We start from the raw sequence: 26,123 nt of genomic DNA, 5'->3' as shown, positions 1-26,123 counted from the left end.
CTGGGCTCAGTGCTGTGCCCAGTCCAGTGGCTTCTTCTCCTTCTACTTCTCCTTCTCCTTCTTCCCCCCTCCCCAGAGTGGATCCCTAGCAACTAGTTTTTGGCTCCGGGGTCCCCTCTCCTTCCTCCGAGGTGTCTCAGCCACTCGGTCAGACTGGCCAACTCATGACAGCTCACAGAGCAGGAGCGTAACAGTGACTATAATTGCCAGAGTGATTACTTGCATCCATTACAGGAAGCTTTAAAATGCTCCTTTTTTCACAGTCAACAGCTGGTTCACAGCTTGAAAGCAACAGTTAAGATAAATTAAATAAAAGGGATAATAAAATCCAAGCCTAATTTAATTTTTGCAGTACATGCAGATGCTGGCAACATTTTTAAAATACAGCAAAAAAATGCCAAAGTCAACACACACACAGTAACAAGTGTGGGTTTCATTCACACAGAGGTGACACTCAGAAAATGGAAAGCAAAGAGAGACTCTGAGGGCACCTCAGGAGGCGGGGAGGAAGAAGAGCTTCACCCAAGAGGGGCAGGGGAGAAACCAAGAATCTGGGTGCTTTGCATACATTTCTCTGCTCTGCAATCCCCACTGGGGACCTCAGCCCTGCACCTGCAGGCAGCAATGGGGAGGAAGAGGTGCTCGGTCAGGAAAGCTGGGAAGGACCAGGGTCATGTGAGAAGATGGGAGGAGATGCAGACCAATGGGGCATTCACCCACAAAGCATCCTAGGTAACCTTGGGCCAATCACTGCTATTTCTCAGCCTAGCCTATCTCACATTGTTGTTGTGAGGATAAAATGGAGCAGGGGTGGAGAAGGCCACTTTGAGCTCCTTGAAGGAAAGGCAGGATATAAATGTGCTAAAATACAGGCCAGAAAGCAGCTCTGGGGAAAGAATCCCACCTGCCTGGGCTGCTCTTGAGTGGCAGGTAAAGAGGGCAGTCTACCAGGGTCCAAATCTCGTCTTGATTCCAATAGACCTGTGCAGCATTTTGTCACTAACACAGAAGCATAATTTATAGAGTTTTTGCATGCACACATATATCTGATGTCCAAAAAAAACCCCTTTTCTTAAAAATGGAACTGCATGATTATTCAAAGCTATTCTGGTATTTTGAAATTGGCTTTTTGAAATTAAAAAAAAATGAGGACAGATCATTTGTTTTAGAAAGGTAGGAGAGAGTGATCTATCACTTTGTTGTACCGTGCTCAAACAGAAACATTAGGAAGCTGTCTTATTCTGAGCCAGAACATTTGTTGGTCAGTATTGTCTGCACTGACTGGCAGTGCCTCTCCAGGATTTCAGAGAGAAGTCTCTCCCTTGAAATGCTGTTGAGGATTGAACCTGTGGTTTCTGCTTCCAAGTGAGAACCTCTTCCACCATTAACAAAACTTTAAACAAAACATTTGGGGGGATGTGCAACATCCCAGTCCCCAATATCTGAAAAATGTTCCGGATGTCTGTCCACAAATGATGTCAATCTGCTGCATCTCTGGGGGGGAAAGTGATTGATGGTTGTGAAAAGTTGAGCCACGTCACCACGCTAAATCGCCAGCTGTGTCACAGACCCCTGAAACACACACACGGAGATAAATATATGCTTTTGGAAGTTAAGATTTCGAGAATGGGAGAGTATTTATATAGCAATATTAAAAAGCCAGAGCACTTTAGAGCTATTAGCTAAAAGCCTGAACTCCAGCTTGGATAATTGCACTCGGCTTTATCATAAGCTCCCTGCAGGGTTGGTGTGTTTGTGTGTTGCAATTAATGCCTCACTTCCTGCAACAAATTGTTCTGTAGTTTTGCTAAGTCCCACTCCAGAAGGGGCAGTGGGAGAAGAACTCTTAAGCTGTTAAATAAAGGTCACTTGTCTCCAAGGAAGCTGTTGTATTCCTTACAGCTTAGAGAGCACCTGTTGGCTTACAAGGAACACTCTTGTCTGCCCAACGACTTTTTCTTGGGGGAGGGATGATGTGCAAAGCTGCTGAACTCTGCCTGTGGGGCTGTCTGCAGGCTGGAAGCATTTCTTCCTCAACTCCCCCACTTCCACCCTTTGACTTCCCGCTGTCCTCCACAATCCTCTCCCAGGTACAAATTAAAAGAATGAGCTTCCTGGCTATATGTTAATGAAACCCACCTTTTTTGCTCTCCCCACCCCACTTTTTTAACAAATGCAATTATTTTCCATTATTCCCCCTTTTGTATGAGTTTGTTCTATAATTGTACTGTATAATTTCTGCTCGCCTTCAGGTCCACACGTACACCTTATGGGATGGTTCAGATACTAACCTTTGTGTGTTGCAAAAAAAGGGGGAACAGAAATGAATGAGAAAACGCTGAACTTTTTAATAGAAAAAAAAATTCTCCCAATTATTTGTAAATGCTCCAGGTGCAGCTGTTCTGTTTTGTTATGGACAATGCCAGGCACTGAGAGGGCTGCTGGGCACAAGCCAGGATCTTCCCTCTACAGAGGCAAAGGCTGTTTGTTCATGAAAACAAAACCTGAAAAGCTGCATTGCCTAGAAAGCACTGCACAGTGCAGCACCCACTGCGTCGCTTCCCTTGTTTCCTCTCCCAGCTGCTCAGAGGAACAGATCTGAAGACCAGCAGTGCAAAACCTTCCCCTGCTTTAAATCACTTTTCACTGGGGAAGAGGGTGGGCTTGGTCTACACATGTGAACAGTGAGCACCACAATAGATTGGTTCCCCCACACTCAGTGGCATAGCGTGGGTTGCTGGCACCCAGGACATCGCAAGTGTGGTAGCCTCCTGGGGGACTGGGCAGTCAGGGTAGAGGCATGCGCCAGAGCCCGTGCGGAGGGTGAATGTGGAAAGCAGCCATAGTGCTTCCAACATGCGCCAAGACCATGGGTAGGCTAACTAAGGCCCAGGGACCGGATCCAGCCCAATCACCTTCTAAATCCAGCCCTCGGACGGTCCAGGAATCAGCGTGCTTTTACATGAGTAGAATGTGTGCTTTTATTTAAAATGCATCTCTGGGTTATTTGTGGGGCCTGCCTGGTGTTTTTACATGAATAGAATGTGTGCTTTTATTTAAAATGCATCTCTGGGTTATTTGTGGGACATAGGAATTAGCTCATTTCCCCCCCCCCAAAAAAAAATAGTCCAGCCCCCCGCAAGTTCTGAGGGACAGTGGACCAGCCCCCTGCTGAAAAAGTCTGCTGACCCCTGGCCAAGATTCACCTCTTGCCCAGAGGAGGAGGAGCGGGCATGCGGGGGGGGGCACCCTGCAAGGAGTGATTGAATTGCAGAGGCTCCACCAGGTGGCGGTAGCAAGGCGTGAGGGTGAGGGCCATGCTGGCGGGCACCCACGTTGGGACTCCCCTCTCCCTTCCATGTCCCACCTTTGCTTGCCAGCCATAACCCGCCCCCCGCCAATGTTGCTGTGTCTCAGCCTGATGGGGGAGCCTGTTGTGGGGATGCTTGGTTGCACTCCTTCAGAATTTTGTACCCGGGGCAATCGCCCCCCCCCCCTCACCACCACCATGCTACGCCACTGCTTGCACTCTTTGCAAGGAGATAATGCAGCTGCACTGGAGCAATCTGGATCCAGGCCACAACCCCACAGGGGCAGGGGATTAACCCTTTCCTGGTGCTCTTCCCCTGTTCGAGCCCAGCTCCTGCCACGAAGTGGGTATTTACTCTCTGGGCATAATGAAAAGGCCTATCCACCCTGTAGTAGCCAAATGAGCTACTAGGTGGGAGCAAAACATTGTGGCCAGAGGAAGGAGACTGGGAAGGCAGCCAGTAGGCTATCTCGAAGAAGATGCCCTAAGATGTGACTAAAGGAGCAGGTGGTCATTCTGTGACTATGTACCCATGATCCCTTTGAAGCACATGGCTTTCCAAAGAATCCTGGGAACTGTAGTTTGTTATGGGTGTTGGGAATGCTACCTCTGCAGAAGGAAAACTAGATAATTGGGGGGGGGGGGGAGGCTTGTGCTTAAAATGGATGGTGTGTGCACAGCCTACACGTTAGAAGCTTATGCATTGTGAAGCCAGCCAGACATGCTCTAAATAGCCCCAAAGTCTGCAATTCATTGTGGTTCTGTATCTTCCACATTAAAGCCAGAGAGGAAGTACGGCATCCTGTTTCTTGGGCTTTCAGGAAGCAATTGGGGAGGGGGAAACTGGCTGTGAGAGGCATTGATCTTCCCTCCCCACCGCAAGAACACCCTGTCTCCAACCCACACATTGCAAAGTGCTAGGAATAATGTCACCTTATCTCGGTTAAAGTTATTCCATCCAGTAATATCGGAGAAATTATGACAATATGTTGTTCTACACGCAAGTACACAACAGAGCTATTTGTACGACCCCAGCAGCTGCCACTCTCCACAGAGCAGATGGCGTGATAAAAACACAATGCAGGGAACAGGTTGATAAAGACATCTCGGTCATTGCAGAATCCTCGCTCAGCTCGCTCCAGAATGATGCTCAGTGGCAAGAACCATGGTGTCTCCAATGCACGGCTGCATCTTCCCGAGCAGGAGCAAGCTGCTTATCAGTGGAAGATCATTCCAGCGCAACTATTAATTTTGCACATATTAGTAATCAATATCTTTCAGGGCCTCTCCAGGGAAACTTGAGAGAGCAGCAACCAAAGGCATGCGTAGCTTCCAGAGCGAGCAGCAAAATCTCCAAGCTCTTCTTCCAGTGGGAAAAAGGCCAGAGATGAGGAGAAGCTTGTTGTCACACGACCACCAGCCTTCTGCACCAGTGGAGGGAGGGAGGGAGGGAGGGAGAGAGAGAGAGAGAGAGAGAGAGAGAGAGAGAGAGAGAGAGAGAGACCAAGACCACCAGTCACACATACATGTCCCTAATGCAGGTTGACATTTGACAAGAACCTAAGAGCCCTGCTAGGTCAGGCCAAAGGGGGTCCTGAGCATCCAGTGGCTAACCAGATGCCCCAATAGGAAACCCACAAGCAGGACCTAAGCACGAGAGCACTCTCTCTTCTTCTGTGCTCTCAAGCAACACATATTCAGAAGCATTGCGGCCTCTGATGGTGGAGGCAGAGCATACTGTAGTTACCATGTTCCCTCCTTGATGCTTTGGTTGTCAAACTGGTTAAATGCAGGTTGGATTCCTCAAGTGGATTCAAGGCTGATTGGAGAATGTAATTTAAAAAGTGACCACCCATGGCTCCTCTTCGAAGTGGAGGGGGGTTTCCTATGGGGTACCAAATTAGGACACGGTCAGGATTTTTCAACATGACTTAGATGAAGGGCTGGAGGGAATCCTTGTCAGAGCTGTCAGTGATACAAAACTGGGAGGAATGGCTAACAGCTCAAAAGTCAAGATTAAAAGTCAAAATGACCTTGACAGATTGGAAAACTGGGCGAAAACTAACAAAATGAAATTCAGCAGAGACAAAGTTCTGTAGGGGGGGGAGAGTGACAGATGCACAGGTGTAGCACAAAAGATCCCTGGCTTGGCAACAGTTTATATGGAAAGGATCTTGGAATCATAGATGATCACAAGCTGAAAACAAGCCTGCAGTGTGATAGTTCAAAAAAGGCTAATGCAATTAGAGGCTACACTAAATAGTTTCGAAGGTGCAAGAAGCCAGAGTTGCACTTGATTCTGAACTGGGTCCAGTTCTGGGTGCTTCATTTTAAGAACAGAATTCTGGGGAGGGAACTGAAGAGGGTCAGGTAGAATTTGATTGACCAGTAGGGTAAATTTATTGATGGAAATTAGAGCCTGATAATGGAACCCATTGCCTGGTCAGGGAGTGGACTCTCCCACCATCTCTTGGCGTGCTCTCCCAACTCTATGCCTGCTTTAGCTCTCCCTGCTCCTAACACACTGCAGCTGCTGAGGTGTATTTTGAACTGTCAATAATCTAGTTGAGGCCAGTTCTATCTGTCCAAGATATCTTTAGCAAAAAGAAGTAACCCGCTGGCTTCTGTAATGGTGGAACTTGAAGGCAGGCATCTGAAGAGTGGATGAGCACAGCATACAGATGGCAGAGAAGAGGCTTCAGCAAAACAGAAGGATGGGACCGGTGCAGGGCTAGCAATCTGGGGTGCAAGGGATAGGAGTATTGCAAGCCGACCACAGAAGTGACCCTGTTTTTGCCTGTGAAATGTTGGTGGGATGGGAGAGGGCTCATAGAAATTCTGTGTAGCCCCATCGCTGCTGATTGGTTTTGCTAGTCAACATTCCTGGTAATTTACAAGTCCCTTCCTGGGACTGCATCGATGGGGCATCTGTTGCATTTTTATTACCTCTGGCCTCGGCTTCCGCCTTCCTTCACAGATCAAATAACAGCTTCCTCTCCTTGCTAATTCACACAGCTGGTTATTACTCACCCAGCTCCCGCTATAATCGCCAGGGGAAGAATTATAAATAAATGTGTACAAGCAAACAGATGCTGTCATTTTAAAAATCGATCCATCTCGTAAAAATGCCCCACTTAGGACTGGAGTGGTGAATTGCTGAGCATGTGTCTATGCCATTTTCACAAAACCCAGAAGCCCTGGCTGGACTCTGGTGATTAATTCAAATTAGGGATGAAAAGGGTGGGGGAGGGGAAGAGAAACCTAGAAGGGCAGGATGGCTGCAGCGCTGGGCCCAGAGCGATGGCTCGGCCTTTCCCCGTGAAAGGCACTGCAGGCAGAGCAGAAGCCGCCCAGAAGAATGTGGTCCTTTGCTCAGGCACCAGACCCACACATTGTTTGAAGGGGCGGGCAGGAACGGGCTGCCCATCACTGGAGCCAGCAGCCCCTTTGAAAAGAACCAGATCACAGTCCCACTACCTGGAACTAATGTCGGCTTTTCTTTGGCATTGAAAAGATCAGCAGTCGAGGTCAGCGGCTTAAGAACAAGAACAAAGGCTGCCAGCCCCTGCTGTTCATCCCAAGCCCTTCAAAGTGGAAAAATCCTGGCAAAAAAGCTGAAATCCATGGCTGAACACCTGACCCTCTGCACCCGCCTTACATAAGGTTAAGAGCCAGCAGCCACACACAGAACTCTTAAGAAAGCCAGTTTAAAAATAAGAATCTAGTTTTTAGCTGTTTTGGGTGTGGAATTCAAGGGATGTTCTCCCCACGTGAGCTCTGGGTGGGAACAAATGACTTCCTGGGGGCTCAGTCCAAGAAGCTCATGGGGCCTAAAGGACCTGCTGCTTCCACACAAGCCTGCTGAAGAGTAAGGACCCTCCTCTTTATTTAATATAAATATGTATAGGCTGCTTTTCACTTATAGGAAAGTGGTTTCCAACACATTAAAATGATAACAATATCTATTTAAACCCATGAACAAAACAGAGCACCAAGAACAGCCCCACAGTAACAGAATCATAGAATTGTAGAGTTGGCAGGGACCACAAAGGTCATCTAGGACGTTGGTACTGTCAGGAAATGCCTGGGGAATAGAGAAGCTTTCACTTGCGTGTCGAAACACCCCAAGGCCTAAGCCCAACTAATTTCGGAAGAACATTGCACATGGTAGGGGGACTTGCAATGGAGAAGGACTTACACCCTGAGTGTTGTGCCTTTGAAAAATGTGTAGGGTGGAGCTCATCTGATCACCAGAGATCTGGGCTGTTTGTATAGGAACAAACAGTCTCTCCAATAACCTGGGTCCAGTCTGTTAATAGCTTTGCACACCGTGCAAACCACATCACATGCCCTTCAATGCCCATTGACTTCTATCAAGTTTAGGAACCTCCGTCCAAGATATGCACACAGAACCTTTGCACTCACCACCCAGGCAAGGAAGCTGAAATTCCAGCTCATCCTCCACTTTCCTCTTTTTTGCACTGAGAAAATGCTCCCTTAGGTGACCAGGCCTATTAAGCGATGTCTTCTCTAAGCCCTCAGTGTTCAGCCCTGGTTGACTCAACCTTGGCTCACAAGTGCCCAGTCTTGGCTCAGCCTAGGTTGGTTCAATCATGGGCTGTGTACACACAAACCCATTTGTAGCACAAAACTGTTGTTTTGCTTAATCCCAAATTGTTATTGCCTATCCTCAACATACTGTTTTCAACCTAGACTGATTCTGGATCCTGGTGACCACAAGGGTGGGTGCAGTTACTTGATAAGAGACGTGTTAAAAACCCTCGCCTGGATAGACTCTCCCCACCTTTTCCTCCCTGACATGCCCCAGGGGAAGGAAGAAGTGGAGGTTGTGATCTTGACAAGACACAGATCCACCGCCACCTCATCGCCAGGACGGCCTAAATTGGTTTCCAAATGGACACACTGCAGGGGAATGCAGAATCCATCAGCAATGAGCTTTTATGTTCAGAAGGAAACCAGTTTCTCAGGAAGTGCTTTTCAGGGGCAAAAAAATTGCAGTCAATCTGGATTGTGTGTGGATGATGTAGAAGAAACAGTTCCTGGATCCAAGGCCATGTGGAGGAAGCCATAGCAACCCTTCCTTTCTGCCTCCCTTCCAGTTTGCGTTTTTAATGTCTGGTCTGTCAGGGTGAAGGCAGCTCCTCCTAGGGAGAGTGTCCTACCCTGCAGTTTGACATGGATCTGCCCGTCTGCTTGTTGTGTCTCCAGTGCTTTTTTTCTTTTAAAACATGGGATACTCTTATTTTGATTCAAGAAAATCGCCATTTTGTAGTTAAAATCGGGAAAAATGAATACAGTAAATGGACAAAAGTGCAAAGATTCACAAAATGTTTAGGGTAAGGTTATCAGATTTATTTCAATGAATCCAGGGAAAGAATCAATCAATCAATTTTTTTTAAAAAAGGAAAAAATATTTAAAAAATTAAGAATATTTTCACTTCTGTGGTCTCCTCTGTTGCGTTGCCTTCCTCTGGGTCCTGGCCTTTCTTGGAGCACTAGCCGTGCTTCCCCCCTCCCTCCCTCCCTCCCTCCTTGCACTGCGATCCCCTACCAGCTTACTTGGGAGTAAGCATTAGCAGAACCCCCTCCTCCTGCTGCTGCGCTGCCCATCTGTCTGGGCGTCTCCTGCGCAGGCATTGTCCAGCAGCTGCCCATCCACGCTGTTAAGTTGTGGGTGAACATAGCAGACAACACAGCGATTCTTCAAACAGCTCTTCTTTATTCAGATGTCAGAACAGAACTGAGCTGAGGGGCTCAGTCAGCCTGCTTATATAGAGCTCCAGAACAATGTAACTGTTGCCATTTTCTAAAACTATCCAATCACTGAACGTCACTTTTTGATCCTTCATTTGCATAACTATCTACAGTATCCCCCTGCTGGTCCAGGGTGAGAACTTCAGTACATAACACGCGCCATGGCACGCCCAGTCAGCAGGTCCGGGGCAGAGCCGGCGGCGAGCAAGTGGGAGGAGGCGCGCTTGGGCCGGATCACCTCATCTCCTGCTCGCCTCTCGTCCGCAACGGCCAATGACGAGCTGGCCAACAAGCTGAGCCACCACTTGCAAGTCAAGGAGCACAATGGCGAAGCCGAGCAGCAGCCGCAGCTGCCCAAGCACCACCCAGAGGCTGAGCCAGAGTCCAAGGCGATGGCCTTGGGGAGCGGTGCCAACAGCGAGCTGAGCACCAAGTTGCAGCGGCGCACCGAGCTCAACGACCCTGCACAGCTTCCGCCCCGCGGCGGCGCCCAACACCATGTCTTCAGCCCTTACTCCGAGTCCCCATATGTGTCTTGTGAGCAACACATCATATGGGGACTTCCAGCAAGGCAAAATGGCGGGCACCATGGTAGCAGGCAGCTCCTGAAGCCAGCCAGAGCCAACTGCGCTACCAGGCTGGCTCCGGGCTGCTGAGACTGCCCCTGCTGCTGCCACGTTTCCCAGGGCCATTAGATGAAATCCGTGGACATTCTGGGGATGGAATTTGTCCAGGGACTAATTTGCAAATCCAGGGACTGTCCCTGGGAAACGGGGATGTCTGGTAACCCTAGTTTAGGGGTATGCGTACCCCTGTATTCCCCCTCCCCCAGAAAAAAGCACTGTGTGTCTCCATGCACTGTGGGGAGAAGGAGGGAACATTGTGCCTCTTTCACCGGGGGCGGGAGGGGGGGGAGGCTCGTCTGGTCTAGTAGTTAGTGCAAACTCCACCACTGGACAAATGACTCATTGTTCCTAAATTATAGTTTTGTGCTCAGAGTCCTTTTGGAAAGCCTGAAAACCCTTTTCATTTGTGCACAAACAGACTAATAGCCAATTCTGCAGCTTTCGGAAAAAGGGTAATCAGGCCGTAAGGCCTGGAATGTATTCAAAACATATCCCGTTCAACACTTCCCCCCCCCCTCCTTTTCTTTTTTTAGAAAGAGCTTTAGAAAAAGAATATAAACCCACTTTGTCAGCGAATGACCTCAAGTTGTTTTTCCTGTTAAAAAAATTGCAGCTTTCAAAGATAATTTGTTAATGGCTCACATTTCTAACAGGTTCAGCAAAAAAATTACCACCAAATATTTCCACACAATTTTATGCAGGAAATGAAGAATGCATTTACTTTTGCATTATTACAGTTATCATATAACACAGGATATGAAAACTAAAACCTCAGACACGTTAAGGCTAATGTTTGTTTATTGAGCTAAGCCCAACATAGCCCTGTTCCCTGTAAGCACCTGTAAGAGGAAGAGAGGCGTTTATAAATATTTCAAGTAAACAAGCGAGCTCACAGCTTAAGATGACTTGTTAATTAATTAATCTGGAAGTGCCACCCACACACCCAATTCTGTACATGAAATTACAAAGCCGAATTTAAAGCCTAACCATTTGTAAAGATTAGGGAAGGCCTCCCAGCCTCTACCTCTCCACACCTGGCAAGGCTCAGGAAGACATTTGACTTTGGACTCCAGAACAAGGCAATGCCTTAAAGCATTTGTCAACCATTATTCATAGACTGAACAGGCAACAGGGGTCCACTATTAAATATTATAGGCACATTAATATACAGTATACTAAGCTTTTAAGCTTATGACTAGAGAAGTCCCCCTATCCTTTGCCTGTGTCTGATCCAACCCATTTCTTTGCCTTCCTACAGAATTACCTCCCTCTAGTAAGAATTTACTTTTACACCACAGGTTTGTTACCCAGATTATATAGCATATATAGCACCACACACAAATAGACAGCAAACATCAAAACATTTTTCTACATACATCAAGAAAAGTTACAGGTCATGGGATGTTAAAAACACATTGCTCCATACTGATATTAACTCCCCCACAATTCCCTTAAAGGTAAAGGGACCCCTGACCATTAGGTCCAGTCATGGCCAACTCTGGGATTATGGCGCTCATCTCGCTTTATTGGCCGAGGGAGCCGGCGTACAGCTTCCGGTTCATGTGGCCAGCATGACTAAGCCGCTTCTGGCAAACCAGAGCAGCGCACGGAAACGCCGTTTACCTTCCCGCCAGAGCGGTACCTATTTATCTACTTGCACTCTGATGTGCTTTTGAACTGCTAGGTTGGCAGGAGCATGGACCGAGCAACGGGAGCTCACAATTCCCTTGGGGTGCCCCAAAGTTCCCAGGATATTTGGGTCTTAACTTAAAACTTATCGGATAGTTGTCTAGGCAACAGACCTTCAGCGAAAAGGTCATAAATTCCTCTCCCATCTCCTCTTTCTGGGCCCCAGATAGCTTCAAGGAGAAATGCAAGTTCTCACCCAGATATGAAGTCAACACATACAGTACCTCTTCCACAAAACATCATTATCTGACCAGAAAAGGCAGGAAGTGGCATGCAATGTAAACACAGCTTTACACAGCAAAAGAGGATGGCATGAGGCACACAAAGATCAAGCCTAGTTCATTCTGTCTGAAAGCGCAAATGTGATTAATATTATGGCAGTCAGAATAAAATCAGTATCTATATCTAATAGCTAATATTCAATGAGATATCACAGTTTTTACATTAACTCTATCCAAAGCCTGCTCTTGCCACAAGAGGACAGGAATCTTGCTGCTGGTCTCCTGAATCTCCTCACCATCATCTTAATGTGCTGTCTGATGAAGCGAAGGAGCATCGACTGGTGGTTACAGTAGGTTAAGGGGAAACCCATCCCCACTGAGAAACCTGGAGCATGTCCATGCAACACCGTTTTTGGTCAGTCTCCCTCAGTCCTGACCCTGCATTTCACTGCTGCCCAGATTTTGGGGGCCCATCTAGCCCGGCCTCCTGTTCTCCCAGCGACCAACCAGATGCCCCTATGGGAAGCCCAAAAGAAGAACCTGAGCACAAAAGCAGCTCTCCTGGATCAAAATTCATTGAAGGGAGCAGCGTGGAGGCCAGTCAAAAGAGGCTGTTCTTGGAGGTCTGAACAATGTTGAGGCAAGCTGCTAGTCCTGTTGAGGGTGCAGAATAGGAATGCAAGTATGGTAGAAACTGCACTGCCCAGGCAGTACTTGACACTGAAGAAACAAGGAAATAACGCCTCAATACAATGCCCCGGAAAGCCTGGTCTGCTTTATTTTTTCACCATCCCTCCTCAGATGAGAACAGGACGATGTACGTAAAACATACAATAAAAAATACAATAAAAGGGAGCTAAAAAGCATATTTCAGCAAAAAGATTCTAAACATACCCTAAAGGTAAAGGACCCCTGACCATTAGGTCCAGTCGTGATGGACTCTGAGGTTGTGGTGCTCATCTCACTTTATTGGCCGAGGGAGCCGGCATACAGCTTCCGGGTCATGTGGCCAGCATGACCAAGCCGCTTCTGGCAAACCAGAACAGCGCACGGAAACGCCGTTTACCTTCCCACTGGAGTGGTACCTATTTATCTACTTGCACTTTGAGGTGCTTTCGAACTGCTAGGTTGGCAAGAGCAGGGACCGAGCAGCGGGAGCTCACCCCGTCACGGCGATCCGAACTGCCGACCTTCTGATCGGCAAGCCCAAGGCTCAGTGGTTTAACCCACAGCGCCAACCGCTTCCCCCAAACATACCCTGCTAGCCTGCAAATGAATGTGGGGGGGGGGGGACACCTAGCAGTAGGAAGGGCTCGGGAGATGTCCTTCTCTCTATTTGGCGGGGAGAGGGAAGAAGCAGGAGCCGAGGACGCGAGGGCGGCGCCTTCGACACTCTGGCGGGGAAGGGGGGTGCCCGATGCTGAGCCTGGGCAGAACCGCTGCCGGGGGTGGGGCTTTTTGCTACAGGGAGAGGCTTCGCCCAGGAGTGCAGCATTGCACCTTTGCTTCGCGTGCACAGGGCACTCAAGGGTGGACTGCACTGCAAGGCTGTCGTGCCCTAGCAGCACCTCCCTTGGTCCGAAATGTGGGGAGAATACCGAGGGGCTGCGTTTGCATTTTCAGAGACAGGGGCGAATGTTTTAAATGTTACAAATAAGCAAGCGGCCATGAAAACAAACATGGATGGACTCCGAGTGGAGCCGCCTCTCCTGTCGGTTGGGGAGGACGAGACGCAGGTAGACTCGTGAACCCGGAAGCCGCTCTCCACATGGCTAGTCTACACGTTTGCAGTTCTACGGTAAACGAGCGGCCCCTGCTGCGCGTGAGCTTAGAGGAAATGGGACCAGGCACGCCTGTGGGCGGAGCAAAGGGAAAGAGCGCTCTTTTTGCGCAGGCGCGGGATGCGTGAGAACGCTCCCATAAACTTATGAAAATTAGACTCCCGCGCAGAGTACACATTTTTGCTTGTTCATCTTTGCAGTGGCGATTTTGTTTCCCGCGGTGCCTGGATTTGCGACGCCGCCGTAAAATTAGCAGTGAACTTCCCTGCCAGGCTGTTGTAAGAAACACTTAGAAACACTTGATCACGGCTTGCGATTGCGAAATGTGGAACCCGGAAGTCCCACACCCCCAAACAGGGATTGTCTTTATTTCTGTGCTCTAGAGAACCGGCACTGCTCTGCGCAGGCGTGTGGCGGGAGGTGAGAAAGACACCTGCGCAGCCAAGTAGAGCCTCCCTGTCCAGGGGCAGTCTACCTCCAGCGGCCCAGCTCCTCCGCCCGCCGGGGGGCATGGAGCTTCCCTGTCCAGGGCCAGCTCACCTCTAGTGGTTCTCTCCTCCCTGCCTCCTTCCCTCCCGGCCATGGCCGCTGCTTCGGAGCAGGAGGCACCAAGTGCTGCTGCTGCCTGCTGGGCGGCGGTGCGGGCTCTGCTCCCGAGCACACGGGCCGGGCTGGGGCTGGGATCGCTGGGGCTGGAGGCGGAGGGGGCCCGCGTGGCGCTGCTGCTGGAGGAGGCGGCCGCCTTGGTGTACCCGCGCGATGCAAGCGAGGAGTCTCTGGGCTCGGAGAGAGCCCGCCGAGCCTGCCTGGAGCTGGGCGAGCAGGTCTGCGACTACTCTTGGGAGCGGCTGCACGTGGGCCCCTGGCGGGCAGTGAGCGCGGTGTGGCGGCGGGCGTGGGCGCTGGGCTGCCTCTTCCGCGTGCTGAGCCTGTGCCGGGCACAAGGGGCCAGTCGGGAGGCGCTGCGCCTCTGCGACCTGAGCCTCCTGCTCGGCGCGCCTGTTCTGGACGACGTCATGGGCAGGCTGGTCCCCGTCCTCCAGCGGCACCTGCCACCCGAGGAGCCAGCAGCGACAGCCCGCGCCGGAGCACCCCCGAAGAAGGTACCAGCTTGCAAAGGGCACACTTGCCAGAGAGCCAGTGTGGTGTAGTGGTTAAGAGCGGTAGTCTCGTAATCTGGGGAACTAGGTTCGCTCTCCGCTCCTCCACATGCAGCTGCTGGGTCACCTTGGGCCAGTCACACTTCTCTGAAGTCTCTCAGCCTCACGCACCTCACAGAGTGTTTGTTGTGGGGGAGGAAGGGAAAGGAGAATGTTAGCCGCTTTGAGACTCCTTAGGGTAGTGATAAAGCGGGATATCAAATCCAAACTCTTCTCTTCCTTGCCCACCCCCTTCCCGTCTGCAAGAACAGCTCCCCTCTCCAGCCCTCATAATCAAAGGCGAGCCTCGCTGCAGCTGGATCAAGCAAAAAGCTAGCCCTACTGTAGCATCCTGTTCTACTGACCAGCCAGGTGCCCCAGTCAGGTGCCCCAAGGGGAAGCCCCCACTCCCTCACAAGCAGCACCCCAGCTCAATATCAACTCCCTTCTGCAGTCTCCAGCAACTGGTACTCAGAAGCATTGCCACCTCCCACACAGTAGAGCCCCTTTCATGGCCAGTGATGGCCTTTTCCCTTGGCACACCTCAAGGACTGAAGCAGATTAAGCCTTCCTCTTTGCCAGCATGTGCAGGGGCGGAGGGGCCAACTCACACTGAGTCCCCTGCCAGTGAAACAAGAAGCAGAACTAACCACCTGCTCCTTGTTGCAGAAAATCCGGACGGACTTCACCCCAGCAGCCCCTGCTATAGCCCCAGAAACTGCTGTCCCACAGCTTCTCTGCCCATCGCTGGAACATTTCCGGGACAGTTACCTAACCCCTCAAAAGCCAGTGGTCTTGGAGGGGGTTGTGGACCACTGGCCCTGCCTGAGAAAGTGGAGGTGAGGGCAAGAGAGCAGGTAGAGGGTGGGTGGCTGCCTCCAGGACAGGGAAAGGTTTTGCCCAATGGAGGCAGCATCTGCTGCCAAATTATTGGGTGTGGGGCTGGAGGGGCTCCTGACATTATGCATCCTCTCCAGTTTGTCTTCTGTAAGAGGATGCTCTCTCTGCCCCTGAGCTAAAGGCAAGAAGCCTGTTTTGGGCCTGCATTCTGTGCTGCTGGAACCGCAGGGCTTGATTTTTGCCTGTGCTCAGTTTAACTTTTGGCTACCATAATATTTGCCCTGGCAAACTTGACAGTGAAATTCCAGGGGGTGCACAGAGGAGTGGATCAGAACTGGTGCTATCAGGAAAACACAGCAAAGGATCGGAAATGACACCAGCCTGACCTTTCCCTCTGCCTGCTTGCTATTCAGGTCAAAGTTGCTCTAAGGGATGGCAGATATCCCATGATGTATAATCACAGGCAGATTGTAACAGAAGTAACTTTATCTGTGAGTTATTAGACGGTGCCCTGAGCCAGCCAGGCCAAATACTTCAAAAAATACACAAATTGTTGCAAGTTCCCGCTGGCACTTCCCACATGTAGGAGAGGAAAGAACAAAAAGAACTGTAAGCCGCTCTGCCTGAGGAAGAGGGAACAGGGCCTTTGGAAACAGGGTGGGCACACAGAGAGAGAGCCCTGCCATTGGTTCTTCTTCCTTTGTTGCAGTGTGAGCTACATCCGCCAGGTGGCCGGCAGCCGCACAGTCCCTGTGGAGCTTGGATCGCGCTACACAGATGAGGAGTGGTCCCAGACCCTCATGACCGTGGATGACTTCATCAGACAGTATATTGAGAATGAGGTCTGGATCTTCTCCCTCCCACAAAACAGCCTGGCTGGGACAAATTATGCTGGGTTGAGTTTGTGTTAACTCCATTGTTGTATTCCGCCCTGGGAACCCAGCAAGCAGGAAAGGCGTCTCCTTAAATAAAATATTAGTGAAGACTTATTTATGTGAGCATCTGCCAGCCTTTGAGTAACATGGAAGGCTGCAATGAGACTGGGAAAGGGAGGGCAAGCCTGGCAGAGCTCCTTGGGATGGGGAGCAGGGAGCTGACCCTGATTGGTAGAGTTTATGGGGTGGGGCTCTGGACTCCCCACCATATTGTTTGCTGCTGTTCAGTTGACTTTTCTGTATGTAGAGGATTTCCACTCACTCCTCTCTCTCTGTCCCCCCCCCCCCTTCTATTTGCAGGACCACAAGGGATACCTTGCTCAGCACCAGCTCTTTGACCAGGTAAACCAAAGGGATGGTTCTTCTAGTTTCTATTTGATGGGAGGAAACAGATGCCGGGTTCACCAGAATGCAGTGAATTCCCCACCCCCAAAATTTCATATCTGGGAATGATCCAAAGTGCCACCCACGCCTTTCAGGGAAGCATTTCTCTGGAAACTCCACCCCAGGCATCGTCCACAGTCCATGGGAAGAGGCACGTGGGCCAAACAGGTTTCAGAGATGTGTGCAAAGGGCTGCGAGCATCACAGTAGATCTCTCCTCTCGTAGGTGTCCAATCCACCTGGTGGGAAAATTCCTTCCTGACTCTAGATGGGCTGTCTGCCAAAACCCACTGAGTCACTTCTAGCTAATGAAACTCATGTTGTTTAATGCCAGCCAACATCCTGTTGCCAGCTGTTCTCCTGATTTCCTGAGGAAGCAGGAAATCTCAAGACTGTATAGAACAGCCCGCCCCCCAACCTGGCCCCAGCAGAGAATCCCCATAACAATTAATGCTGGAACATAGGGAGACCTTGTTTGGTTTGAATGCTGTCCCTTTGCCACCCGCACTAGTAAAGAGAGCCTTGGCTGAGGTGCAGGATCAGGCCTTTTCTGTGCTCTGACCCATCTTGCCCCTTCCTTGATAGCTCCCTCCTGGCACTTTGCAAAGCCTCTTCCCTTTTCTGCAGGCATTTGCTTTGCCCAAGTGGTTGATGCCTGAAACTCCACCTTTTTCTGTTTCCATCCTTTGTCTCACCATCTCTTATCTTGTGGTCTCATTTTAATGGTTGCCATGAGCCATCTTTAGATTATTTAGTTAGTTAGTTAGTTAGTTTATTTCCCACTCTTCATCCAAAGATGACAAACAAAATAGACAGCAGGTTATAAATGCTTTAAATAAATGTCAAGCTAGTGTACCATTAGAACCTCTTTCCCCGCTTTCCTTTCTAACCAATTTGCTGCCAGATCCCAGAGCTGAAGCTGGATATTGGAGTCCCTGACTATTGCTGCCTGGGCGAAGGAGACGAAGAGGACATCACTGTCAACGCCTGGTTTGGTCCACCAGGGACTGTCTCCCCTCTGCATCAGGACCCGCAGCAGAACTTCTTAGTCCAGGTAGGGCCTCCGTGACAGGCTGCGGTGCAGAGGGTAAGGAGGACAGTTGCCAATTGGAGGCAAGACTTCTGTATCCTCCTGCCTTTCAAGGGAGGCTGCTTCCTGCTGTATGGGTGGCAGCAACAAGTCACCAGAAGAAGCTTCTCTCTAGAAGTTGCCCAGGAAAGGCTGTCTGCAGCCAGATAGCCCAGCTTGGGAAACTGATGCCAATGGGCTCCCTGTCTCAGCTGGACTGAGAAGAGCAGAGAGGGAGTGCTGAGAACTGAAATTAGAAATGCACTGGGGCAGGGGAGAGTGCCTATTGTTGGCCTGCAAACTTTGGACGGGGATGTCTGGGCTCCTTTTTCTGCAAATGATGGCAAGAGGCTGATCAGACCCCATTTGCAGAAATCCTGTGTGTCAGGGCACACTCCGGATACTGAGCAAAGGAATGCTAGTTAGAAAAGTTGAGCTCGGATTATTGACAAATGTTTCAACGTTCCTTTCTCCAGGTAATGGGACGGAAATATGTCCGCCTGTATTCTCCTCAGGAATCTGAAAACCTTTATCCACATGAAGGCCACCTCCTTCACAACACCAGCCAGGTGGGCACCCAGTAAAGTCAGTCCCTCATAATGGGGGCTGAATTATTCCATGAAGGAAATCATGGAGTTCGCCCTGCAGACTGGCCCCGTATCCTAGTTGCCATCCCCAACTGCAGCCAGGCTCCAACACTCACCTCTTCCTCTTCTTCCCCTTCCCTGCTTCCCTCCACATCCTGGCCCTCTCTCCTGTCACCTAATTTGTAAGCCTCTTGGTGCAAAGAATGAGACAACCGTGGATAGTCCTGTCTGAATTATATTAAGACAGCGTTTTCTCTTTCATTTCCAGGTGGATGTGGAAGACCCTGACTTGGTGAAATTCCCCAACTTCAAAGCAGCTGCATTTCAAGATTGCATCTTGAGCCCTGGAGAAGTTCTGTTCATCCCAGTTAGCTACTGGCACTATGTGCGGTCCCTGGACATAAGTTTCTCCGTCAGCTTCTGGTGGTCGTAGCGTCTGCTGGGAGCAAGGGGGGGGGGCTCTTCTGCTCAGGGACTTCAGGCAAGATGAAGGAAGGAGCTGCCAGGAAGCGGCAAGGGCTGTGACACACAGTTCAACTGCTGTGGTTGAGGATCAAGGGCATCAAAGACAGAGTTTTCTGGAGGGGCTAAAATAGTGACTTGTCCCTCTTTGGGTTTTGTTAAAAAGGGCTCTCTTAAATCTTTTCTCAAAGGACAATAGAATACAAATTAATATTTAAATCATGTGTTGTGAATTCAATTGCCTTTGCTGGTCTAGCACAACCTGCTTGGTCAAGGGAGACAGAAAGCTCACCATTTTGATTCTATTTTCTTGGTGAAGGCTCTAATGGAACTGATGCACTCATGACTAGAGCCCCTGCAATACATGTTGGGCAAAAGGTTTCTTGCATTGCAGGTTGGACTAGATGACTCTTGGGATCCCTTCCAACTCTACAGTTCTGATTCTATAATACTGCTTTACGAAGTCTGAAGGGCTCAGATCTTGTGCAAGATGGGCAAAGAAGTCCTTAGTCATTGCGGAGGGAAATCTCTCTGTAGATTCATCATGCCCTCACCAACCCCACTAATGCAAGGAGGGTAAAGCTATAGAAGTTACAAGCAGGAATTGCGATTTCTTTAAATTTGGGGTTGGGGAAGGCAAAAGTGCCCGTTTTCCACACAGACAGTTCAGAGTTCAAACTCTGCACTCTGAAAGTAAGGCTAGGAACAACCCCTGCTGGTGACTCTGCTTCCTGTCACAAGTGTTGCTCTGGCGTGGCCCGAGGCAGCTTCCTTTATTCATAAGAACATGAAGAGCCTTCTGGATCAGGCCAGTGTCCCATCTAGCGCAGCATCCTGTTCTCACAGTGGCTGACCAGACATCTGACTGGGAAACCCACAAGCGGGACCCAAGGACAAGAGCAAATCTCCCCTCCTGTGCCTGCCAGCTACTGATTTTTAGAAGCACTGCTGCCACGAACTGTGGAGGGAGAGAGCCTAGCCGTCCTGGCTAGTAGCCATTGGTGACCCTCTTGTTTTAGAGCCTTCTAGGTTGCTGGCCCTCACTGACTCCTGCAGGAGAGAGTTTTAACTACGTGTTGCATGAAGCAGTCTGTCCTGAATCCTGCAACATTCAGCTTCTTGAGATGCTCACAAGTTATGATGTTCCGAGAGGGTTACGTTAATCTTTCAAAAACAGAAAGATACAGAGGACAGCTTTGGGAAGGAGCAGAGTTGAGGCCCAGTCACCCTCATAAGACCTTTAAAAGCTTTGCCAAATATATGGTAATGCATTTGCCAGGAAAGGTATTGTATGTTGTTACATGTGCTTTGGTAGCTTGAAAATAAATAAAAACCCTGTATTTTTTTATTTTAAAAAAAGCTTTACATAAATAGTAAAAAAGGAAATAGAATTGTGAGACAGGTTGAATCCTGAGGGGGGGAAAAATATATTACAAGATATGTATTTCAGACACTTAAATTATGCAAATATAGAGCAGCTGTGCTGGGCCCCAGTAACAGCTGCTTGTCTGTACTTCTCCAACAAGGGCCTGGAGAACTCTTACTGCCGTCTCTGGGCCATTGGGGAGGCGGAACTCCTCCGGGTCTCCTGTGGAGTGCTTGAGAGCCCAGAAGGTCCTGGTAGGTTGATCTCTGTGGTGGAGATGGAAAAATACAGAATGGGCTGAATAAGAGTTTGATTGCCTTACCGTGGCCTTTGGGACCTTTCCCACCTCCACTTTCACCTTCAACCCATTTATGTACCAGTTTCTGACAGGCAGAACTTTCCCTGTTGGCCAAAAGAAAGCCCGACCCACCAGAGATCCTTTTCCCTCCCAGCCTGAGCCACAGAGCAAGAAATAGAACCCATCAAATGAGATGAAATCTGGCTAGCTAGCTGCCAGATTTCCGGGAGGGTGGGCTTTCCATGAACTTTGAGAGAGGGTCTGCTAGAAATCTGGAAGAATACATTCTGTACACAAATGAGCCTCTCTATCTCATATGCAAGAAGCTGTATCGCTTCCAGGAAATCTGCCAGTTCACTAAAGCAAAGAAGTCCTTGGGTTAATCCCAGAATGTCCTGAAAGGCAGACAGTGGACCAGAAGGAGAGCAGACTGCTGTCTCCCCATCCCCACCCCGGCACGAAACTGGTCGTGTTTCTCCGGGGAGGCACTCTTCAGGGGTGTTACCTGGAATCTGGTGCGGCCAGAACTGCTTGCAGTTAGGGCAACGAGGTTCCTTTTGGGCTTGGAAATATTTGGCAAGGCAAGGCAAGTGCATGGCGATTCCACAGTCCTCACAGACTTGGCTCTGAAAGGGAAAAGCTCCTGTGAATGGGAGGCAGATGGCCTTTGTAAGATGAACAGCCTCAGGGCTGAGCAGAAGCAAGGCCAAGGGTGGTTAACACTTTCTCCTGATCAGCCTCTTCATAAGGCTGGTTTTAAGCTGCAGAGGAGGTGGCACTGCACAGGGGAACTCCTGGCCACTGCTCCCCCATCCCCAAGCCTTGGCGATCCCACATACACCACCAGCTGGTGTGGGCCTCCTGACCTGGATGGAGAGGCTGTGGCAGACGTGGCACTTGCGGGCAGAGTCCTGGTAGTGGCGGAGGATGTACTGCTCCAGCTCCAGGACGCAGCGCAGGTGCAAAGTGTACTCTCCCTCTTTCTGCGAGAGAGCAGAGGCCCAGTTACGCCCCTTGTGGCTCAACCGCCCCCACATCAAAGGAAGGCAAGGGGGCCAAAGTGGACCTGCCCACTCCAGCTCCCCACCCACATTCCCGTACCTCGGAGAGCCACTTATCCTGTACCAGGCGCTGCAGTACTAGCTCAGCCTCCACCTTCTTCATCTTCTTTGGCTTCAGCTGGTCAGCCAGGTTCAGGATCTCCGTGGAAGAGGCAAAGCCGTTGCTAGACAGCACAATCAGATCCATCTGCAGATGGAAAACCCCTTTCCTAAGTGAGCAAAGGACATCGCAGGGGCCATGTCCTTCTGGCCAGCTAGCAGGAGGATAGTGGACTCCTGGCTTTGTATTTCATTAAGTCAATGCTTCCCCTTTTTTTAGGCAAAAAGGTGCCGGTACTCACCATGAAGTTGTGACAGTAAGAACCGCATTTTTAACATGGGGGAAGGTGCCGATATTGTGTACCCCCAGAAAAAAACACTGCATTAAGCACATTGGATGCAGAGGGCTGCATTTCACCCTCCCAAGACCCGTGAGATTCCCAAATCATGGACAGGCTGGGGAGCAGAGGCCAAGTCCAGAAAGTGAGTCCCCCCATGGCTACTGGGGGCCACTGAATCTGGGCCACTTAGGAGGCTGGCCAGCAGGTAGGCAGGCAGCAATCTGCTACAGATTCAGCCACGTTTGCGCACTCAAGGTTTCCATGCTTACAGTCTTCTTGAACAATTCCAGCTCATTTTCAGAGTAGTCGCTTGCCATTAGGGTGATCTCAGTTTCAGCCAGATTCACCTGGGGGAGAAAGCAAGTGTGATAAAGGAGACACCGGGCAGCCTCTGAACTCCAAGCCAAGAGGATTCTTTGACGCTGTCTCCCTGGCACCTACAGCCCAGACGTGGCTGGTCCCTCCCATGGGCAAAGCTGCTTCGAAGGAGGCAAGCTCCTTTTTTATTCCTGCAGCTATTGGCTCATCTCAGTTCCTGTGGCAGAGCCTCCAGCCTCTGGAGCAGTACTGCCACCATCCAGCAAGGATGTAGAATGAGGGGGAGGGTGTGCCTCTTGGATTCCTTGTCAGAGGGACACTGTGATCCAGCAGCAGCATGCGACTCTCCCCAGATCCCATCCTTCCCAATTTCAAATTACAAGGAAAAGACACCAGGTGACAGCCAACCCTGCCTTACCAAAGCATAATATGTCCTCCCATTTTCTTCTGATACTCCTTTCCTGATCTCCAAAGACAAAGGCTGCAGCTGACCATTCAAAGTGTTGATGAAGTCATCCAGCTTATCAGGTGCATAATTGACTGTGCAGGAGGGAAGAAAAAGAGAGGTGATAATATAAGGAAAAGGAGAGTAGTCACATAACAAGTTCACAATTTCCATTGATTCCTACGGGAACATTTCCAATCCATGATTTATCCAATCTCTCTCCCTACCCCCATCCATGTTTTCTTCCTGAAATGGCTGCAGCCGACCAGCAAAGAAAAAACTGGTTTTTCTGATCCCTCTCCCCCACCCTCCCTGGTTTCTGGCTGAAAATGGCTGTCGCTGACCAGCAAAGCACAAACAGAGAAGCAAGCAAGGAAGCGGGCAAACTTTGGCTGTTTGGATATATGAATCTGAGGTGTGTATAGTGAGGTTTGGGTACTAACTCCTCATGTTTGGATAAGTGAATTTTTGCATAGCAAGTGTTGTGAAACAGGACCTGTATGCATATTTATTAGTCGTTTCCCCCCCCAAAAAAAAATTGTAATTCAAAATCACTTAAAAAAAAAAATCTTAGCTAAAACTATAATCTCTCTAGAGTCCAGCTGGTCTACAGTTCTGCTTGCTTTTAAAGAAACAAAAAGCCCCCACACCCGAATACCCATGACTGCTAACTCTTGGAGACAGAGGAGAGGGTGGAAAGGGGGCACTGCCAGACCCTGAGAGGCTCTTCATTACACACACAGAGGGAGGGAGGGAGGGAGGGGAGGGTCCCCTTCAGTCTTCCTCTCCTGCCTCAGTTCTGACACTGGCACTGATCCAGGTGAAATAAGTCCCTGGAGCCCTGGAAAGGAAGAAAGGTTGTGGATCCTTTCGCTGACAAATTACATACACACACCCCCTGTGCTCTACACCTGAGCATCACATGCACAGCTGACATTTTGCACTGAACTCAGCAGAAGATGGAATGGAAAGATGGGACGGCTTAAGAGCACACAGGAGAGCATGATGGTGGAGGGGAACGCCATAATGCCACCACAGCCTTCGCTGCTCGGCTTGTCAAAGAGCAGAAAAGTCAAAGAGCAGAAAAGGATCAAATGTGGGGAGAGGGGCTGAGTCTCAAGATTACTTAGCACAGCTTTTACTTATACCCACACAGCCCTTCCTGCCTCCTTTTCCCCTCCTGAGGACTAGCCTGCTACCCAGCCCTCTATTAATCTCTGCCAGTGGACTTGCTCCCCCACTCACCCTTGTGCAGCTGGCAGTACAACTGGTGTAGCTTCGCAGCTTCAGGCCTCTCCACAAAGCCAAGAGTTAGGAAGGCCTGCAGGAACCGGTGGTGAGCATCATTCAGGTTGATGCCCAGGTCCATGGCCACGGCCATGGCCAAGTTCAGGACTGCAGGATGGAGAAAAACAGCTAGATAACAGGGCCGTGAACAGCATTCCTGTCCCCCTCTTCCTCTCCCTCCTCCTGGGGATCCATTCGGTCTCATCCAGCAGGCTCCCCAACAAGCTCACTGTGCAGAATGGCTTTTAAAAAAAAAATTCTCAAATTTGTATACTGCCCATACTCTGTAGATCCCAGGGCGGTTCACAGCATAAAAATGCAAGATAAAAGTACAAAATATGCCATAAATAAATCACAAACCCAAACCCCATCACACCCCTTCCCTTTGAAATTACGGCTTCCTTGACACTAAACAATTGCAACGTTCACTTTTATGGGGTTGCTTTTAATTTTATTTTTTTTTAATGTACTTTGGGTCTCCTTTGCTTAGAGGGGGCTCCTCTGCAAATGTCGGAGGGGGGGGGAGCCGCTTCCAGCCTTGCAACTTCTTCATGTTTTTGGCGATCACTCGTAGCCGAGTAAGATTGTCTTGGCATTGTGCTCCGCCACACCTGGGGTTGCTGCTGCTGCAGCTGCCCAGTTTCCGGTGTGTCGGCCCCTGTCAGGGGGGGAGGGAGCGCCGCCTGTCCCAGCACCCGCCCTCCGCAAGCCACTTTGCCTTCCCGACGAGCGCGAACACACGTGAATCCTGCGCGTGAGACGCTGCCTACCTTGGCTGGGGATGACCCGGAAAGAAGCCTCTGAGCGTGGGCAGAGTGCAACCACTCGGGGAGAAATGAAGAGGGAAGCGGGTAGGCGAGCGCGCCTGTCCCTCGGCTGCTGCTCACCTAGCGGAGAACTAGAGCTGAAGAACAGGAGAGAAAAGAAACCGCGGGAGAAAAGAGCTTCCGATAATAATGGCCACGCCCTCTCGGAGCTCTTAGCCAATGAGCGAAGTCACAGCCGGATTGACGTTTGGAGCAGGGAGAAGTGCAGGGCCTCAAGATAACAAAGTAGAGAGGGGCACGCTCATTGTTTGTAGAAGGAGCGTCCTGGTTCATTTAGGTGTTTTTTTTTGGGGGGGGGGATAGTGCTGCCCACCCCATAAGGGCGTGGGGTGGGCTCAGACACCCAGGATTTCAATATAACTCTGAATGGTCGCAGTTCCACCCTTGAAGGAAAAGTCACTGCAAAGTCAGGGCTCAGGCTTATTTTCCCTCACGTATTAAATAAACCACCTGATGCAAATACTGCCCAGCCATAATACACGTATTGTGCCCGGTACGTTTCCGAGCACAATTCAAAGTGCTGATGCTGACCTTTAAAGCCCTAAACGGTTTACCTGAAGGTGCGTCTCCACCCCCAGCATTCAGCTCTGAGGGCCTTCTGGCAGTTCCCTCACTGTGAGAAGTGAAGATAAAACATAGGTGCCGACTCTCCCGGGGCTCTGGGTGCCTCAGCACCGGCAAAATTCCCCATGAAGGGGCCAGGCACCCACAAATAGCAGCACCAGGGCCATGCACGTTGCATGGCACCCATGGTTGTGGGGCTAAGATGGCACTCCTGGATTATAAGGAACAAGGCAGAGGCCCTTCTTGGTAGTGCCACCCACCCTGTGGAACACCATCAGGTGTCAAGGAAATAAAGAACTATGGGAATTTTAGAAGGCAGACCCGTATAGGGAAGGTTTTAATGTTGGATGTTTTATTATGCTTTTATAATTCTTAGAAGCCACTCAGAGTGCCTGGGGCAACCATAAAAATATTATTATTATTATTATTATTATTATTATTATTATTATTATTATTATTAGGTGACATTGTGGCTGAGAAAATGGAGGTTCCATCCACTTGTATTGGTGAGTGAATGTGTGTGAGAGAGAGCACTGCAATGTGGTTCAGCTCTTGCTATCCAGGCTCCTGAAGCATTGAATTGCTTGTTTGAGAAAAATGCAGTCAAAACAAAGGGGGGTCTCTAAATTGTAGTAGCAACTTAGCAGAGGACCATCGGCTTGGCTTTCTCGCCTGAGTTGGCTGGGAGAGAAAGAGGGTGACTTGTGCATGAGGGGGATTTGATCAGAAAAACACCATCTCTCACTCCTCCATCTCTCAA

General features: G+C 49.8%; 2 protein-coding genes across 2 annotated transcripts; one reads left to right on the top strand and one right to left on the bottom strand.

Moving 5' to 3' along the window:
- The first annotated feature begins 13,583 nt into the window (after positions 1–13,583).
- Positions 13,584–19,036, top strand: KDM8 (lysine demethylase 8). Its single transcript, XM_083713346.1, has 7 exons — positions 13,584–14,505; positions 15,211–15,380; positions 16,091–16,223; positions 16,617–16,658; positions 17,604–17,753; positions 18,245–18,337; positions 18,624–19,036. The coding sequence occupies exons 1-7, from the start codon at positions 13,984–13,986 to the stop codon at positions 18,786–18,788; spliced, it is 1,275 nt and encodes a 424-aa protein (XP_083569472.1). The 5' UTR covers positions 13,584–13,983; the 3' UTR covers positions 18,789–19,036.
- A 1,104-nt stretch (positions 19,037–20,140) lies between these two features.
- Positions 20,141–25,780, bottom strand: NSMCE1 (NSE1 homolog, SMC5-SMC6 complex component). The gene is made up of 8 exons (XM_083713352.1): positions 24,743–25,780; positions 23,931–24,080; positions 22,659–22,780; positions 22,192–22,269; positions 21,583–21,729; positions 21,348–21,464; positions 20,987–21,107; positions 20,141–20,449 (listed from the first exon to the last, which is right to left on the bottom strand). Exons 2-8 carry the CDS (start codon positions 24,064–24,066, stop codon positions 20,358–20,360), a joined length of 813 nt encoding a protein of 270 aa, XP_083569478.1. The 5' UTR covers positions 24,067–24,080; positions 24,743–25,780; the 3' UTR covers positions 20,141–20,357.
- Positions 25,781–26,123: the final 343 nt, after the last annotated feature.

Source organism: Podarcis gaigeae (genome assembly GCF_964106915.1).
Source record: "Podarcis gaigeae genome assembly, chromosome: 14".
NCBI classification, from domain to species: Eukaryota; Metazoa; Chordata; class Lepidosauria; order Squamata; family Lacertidae; genus Podarcis; species Podarcis gaigeae.
This window is presented reverse-complemented; position numbering and strand designations above follow the sequence as displayed.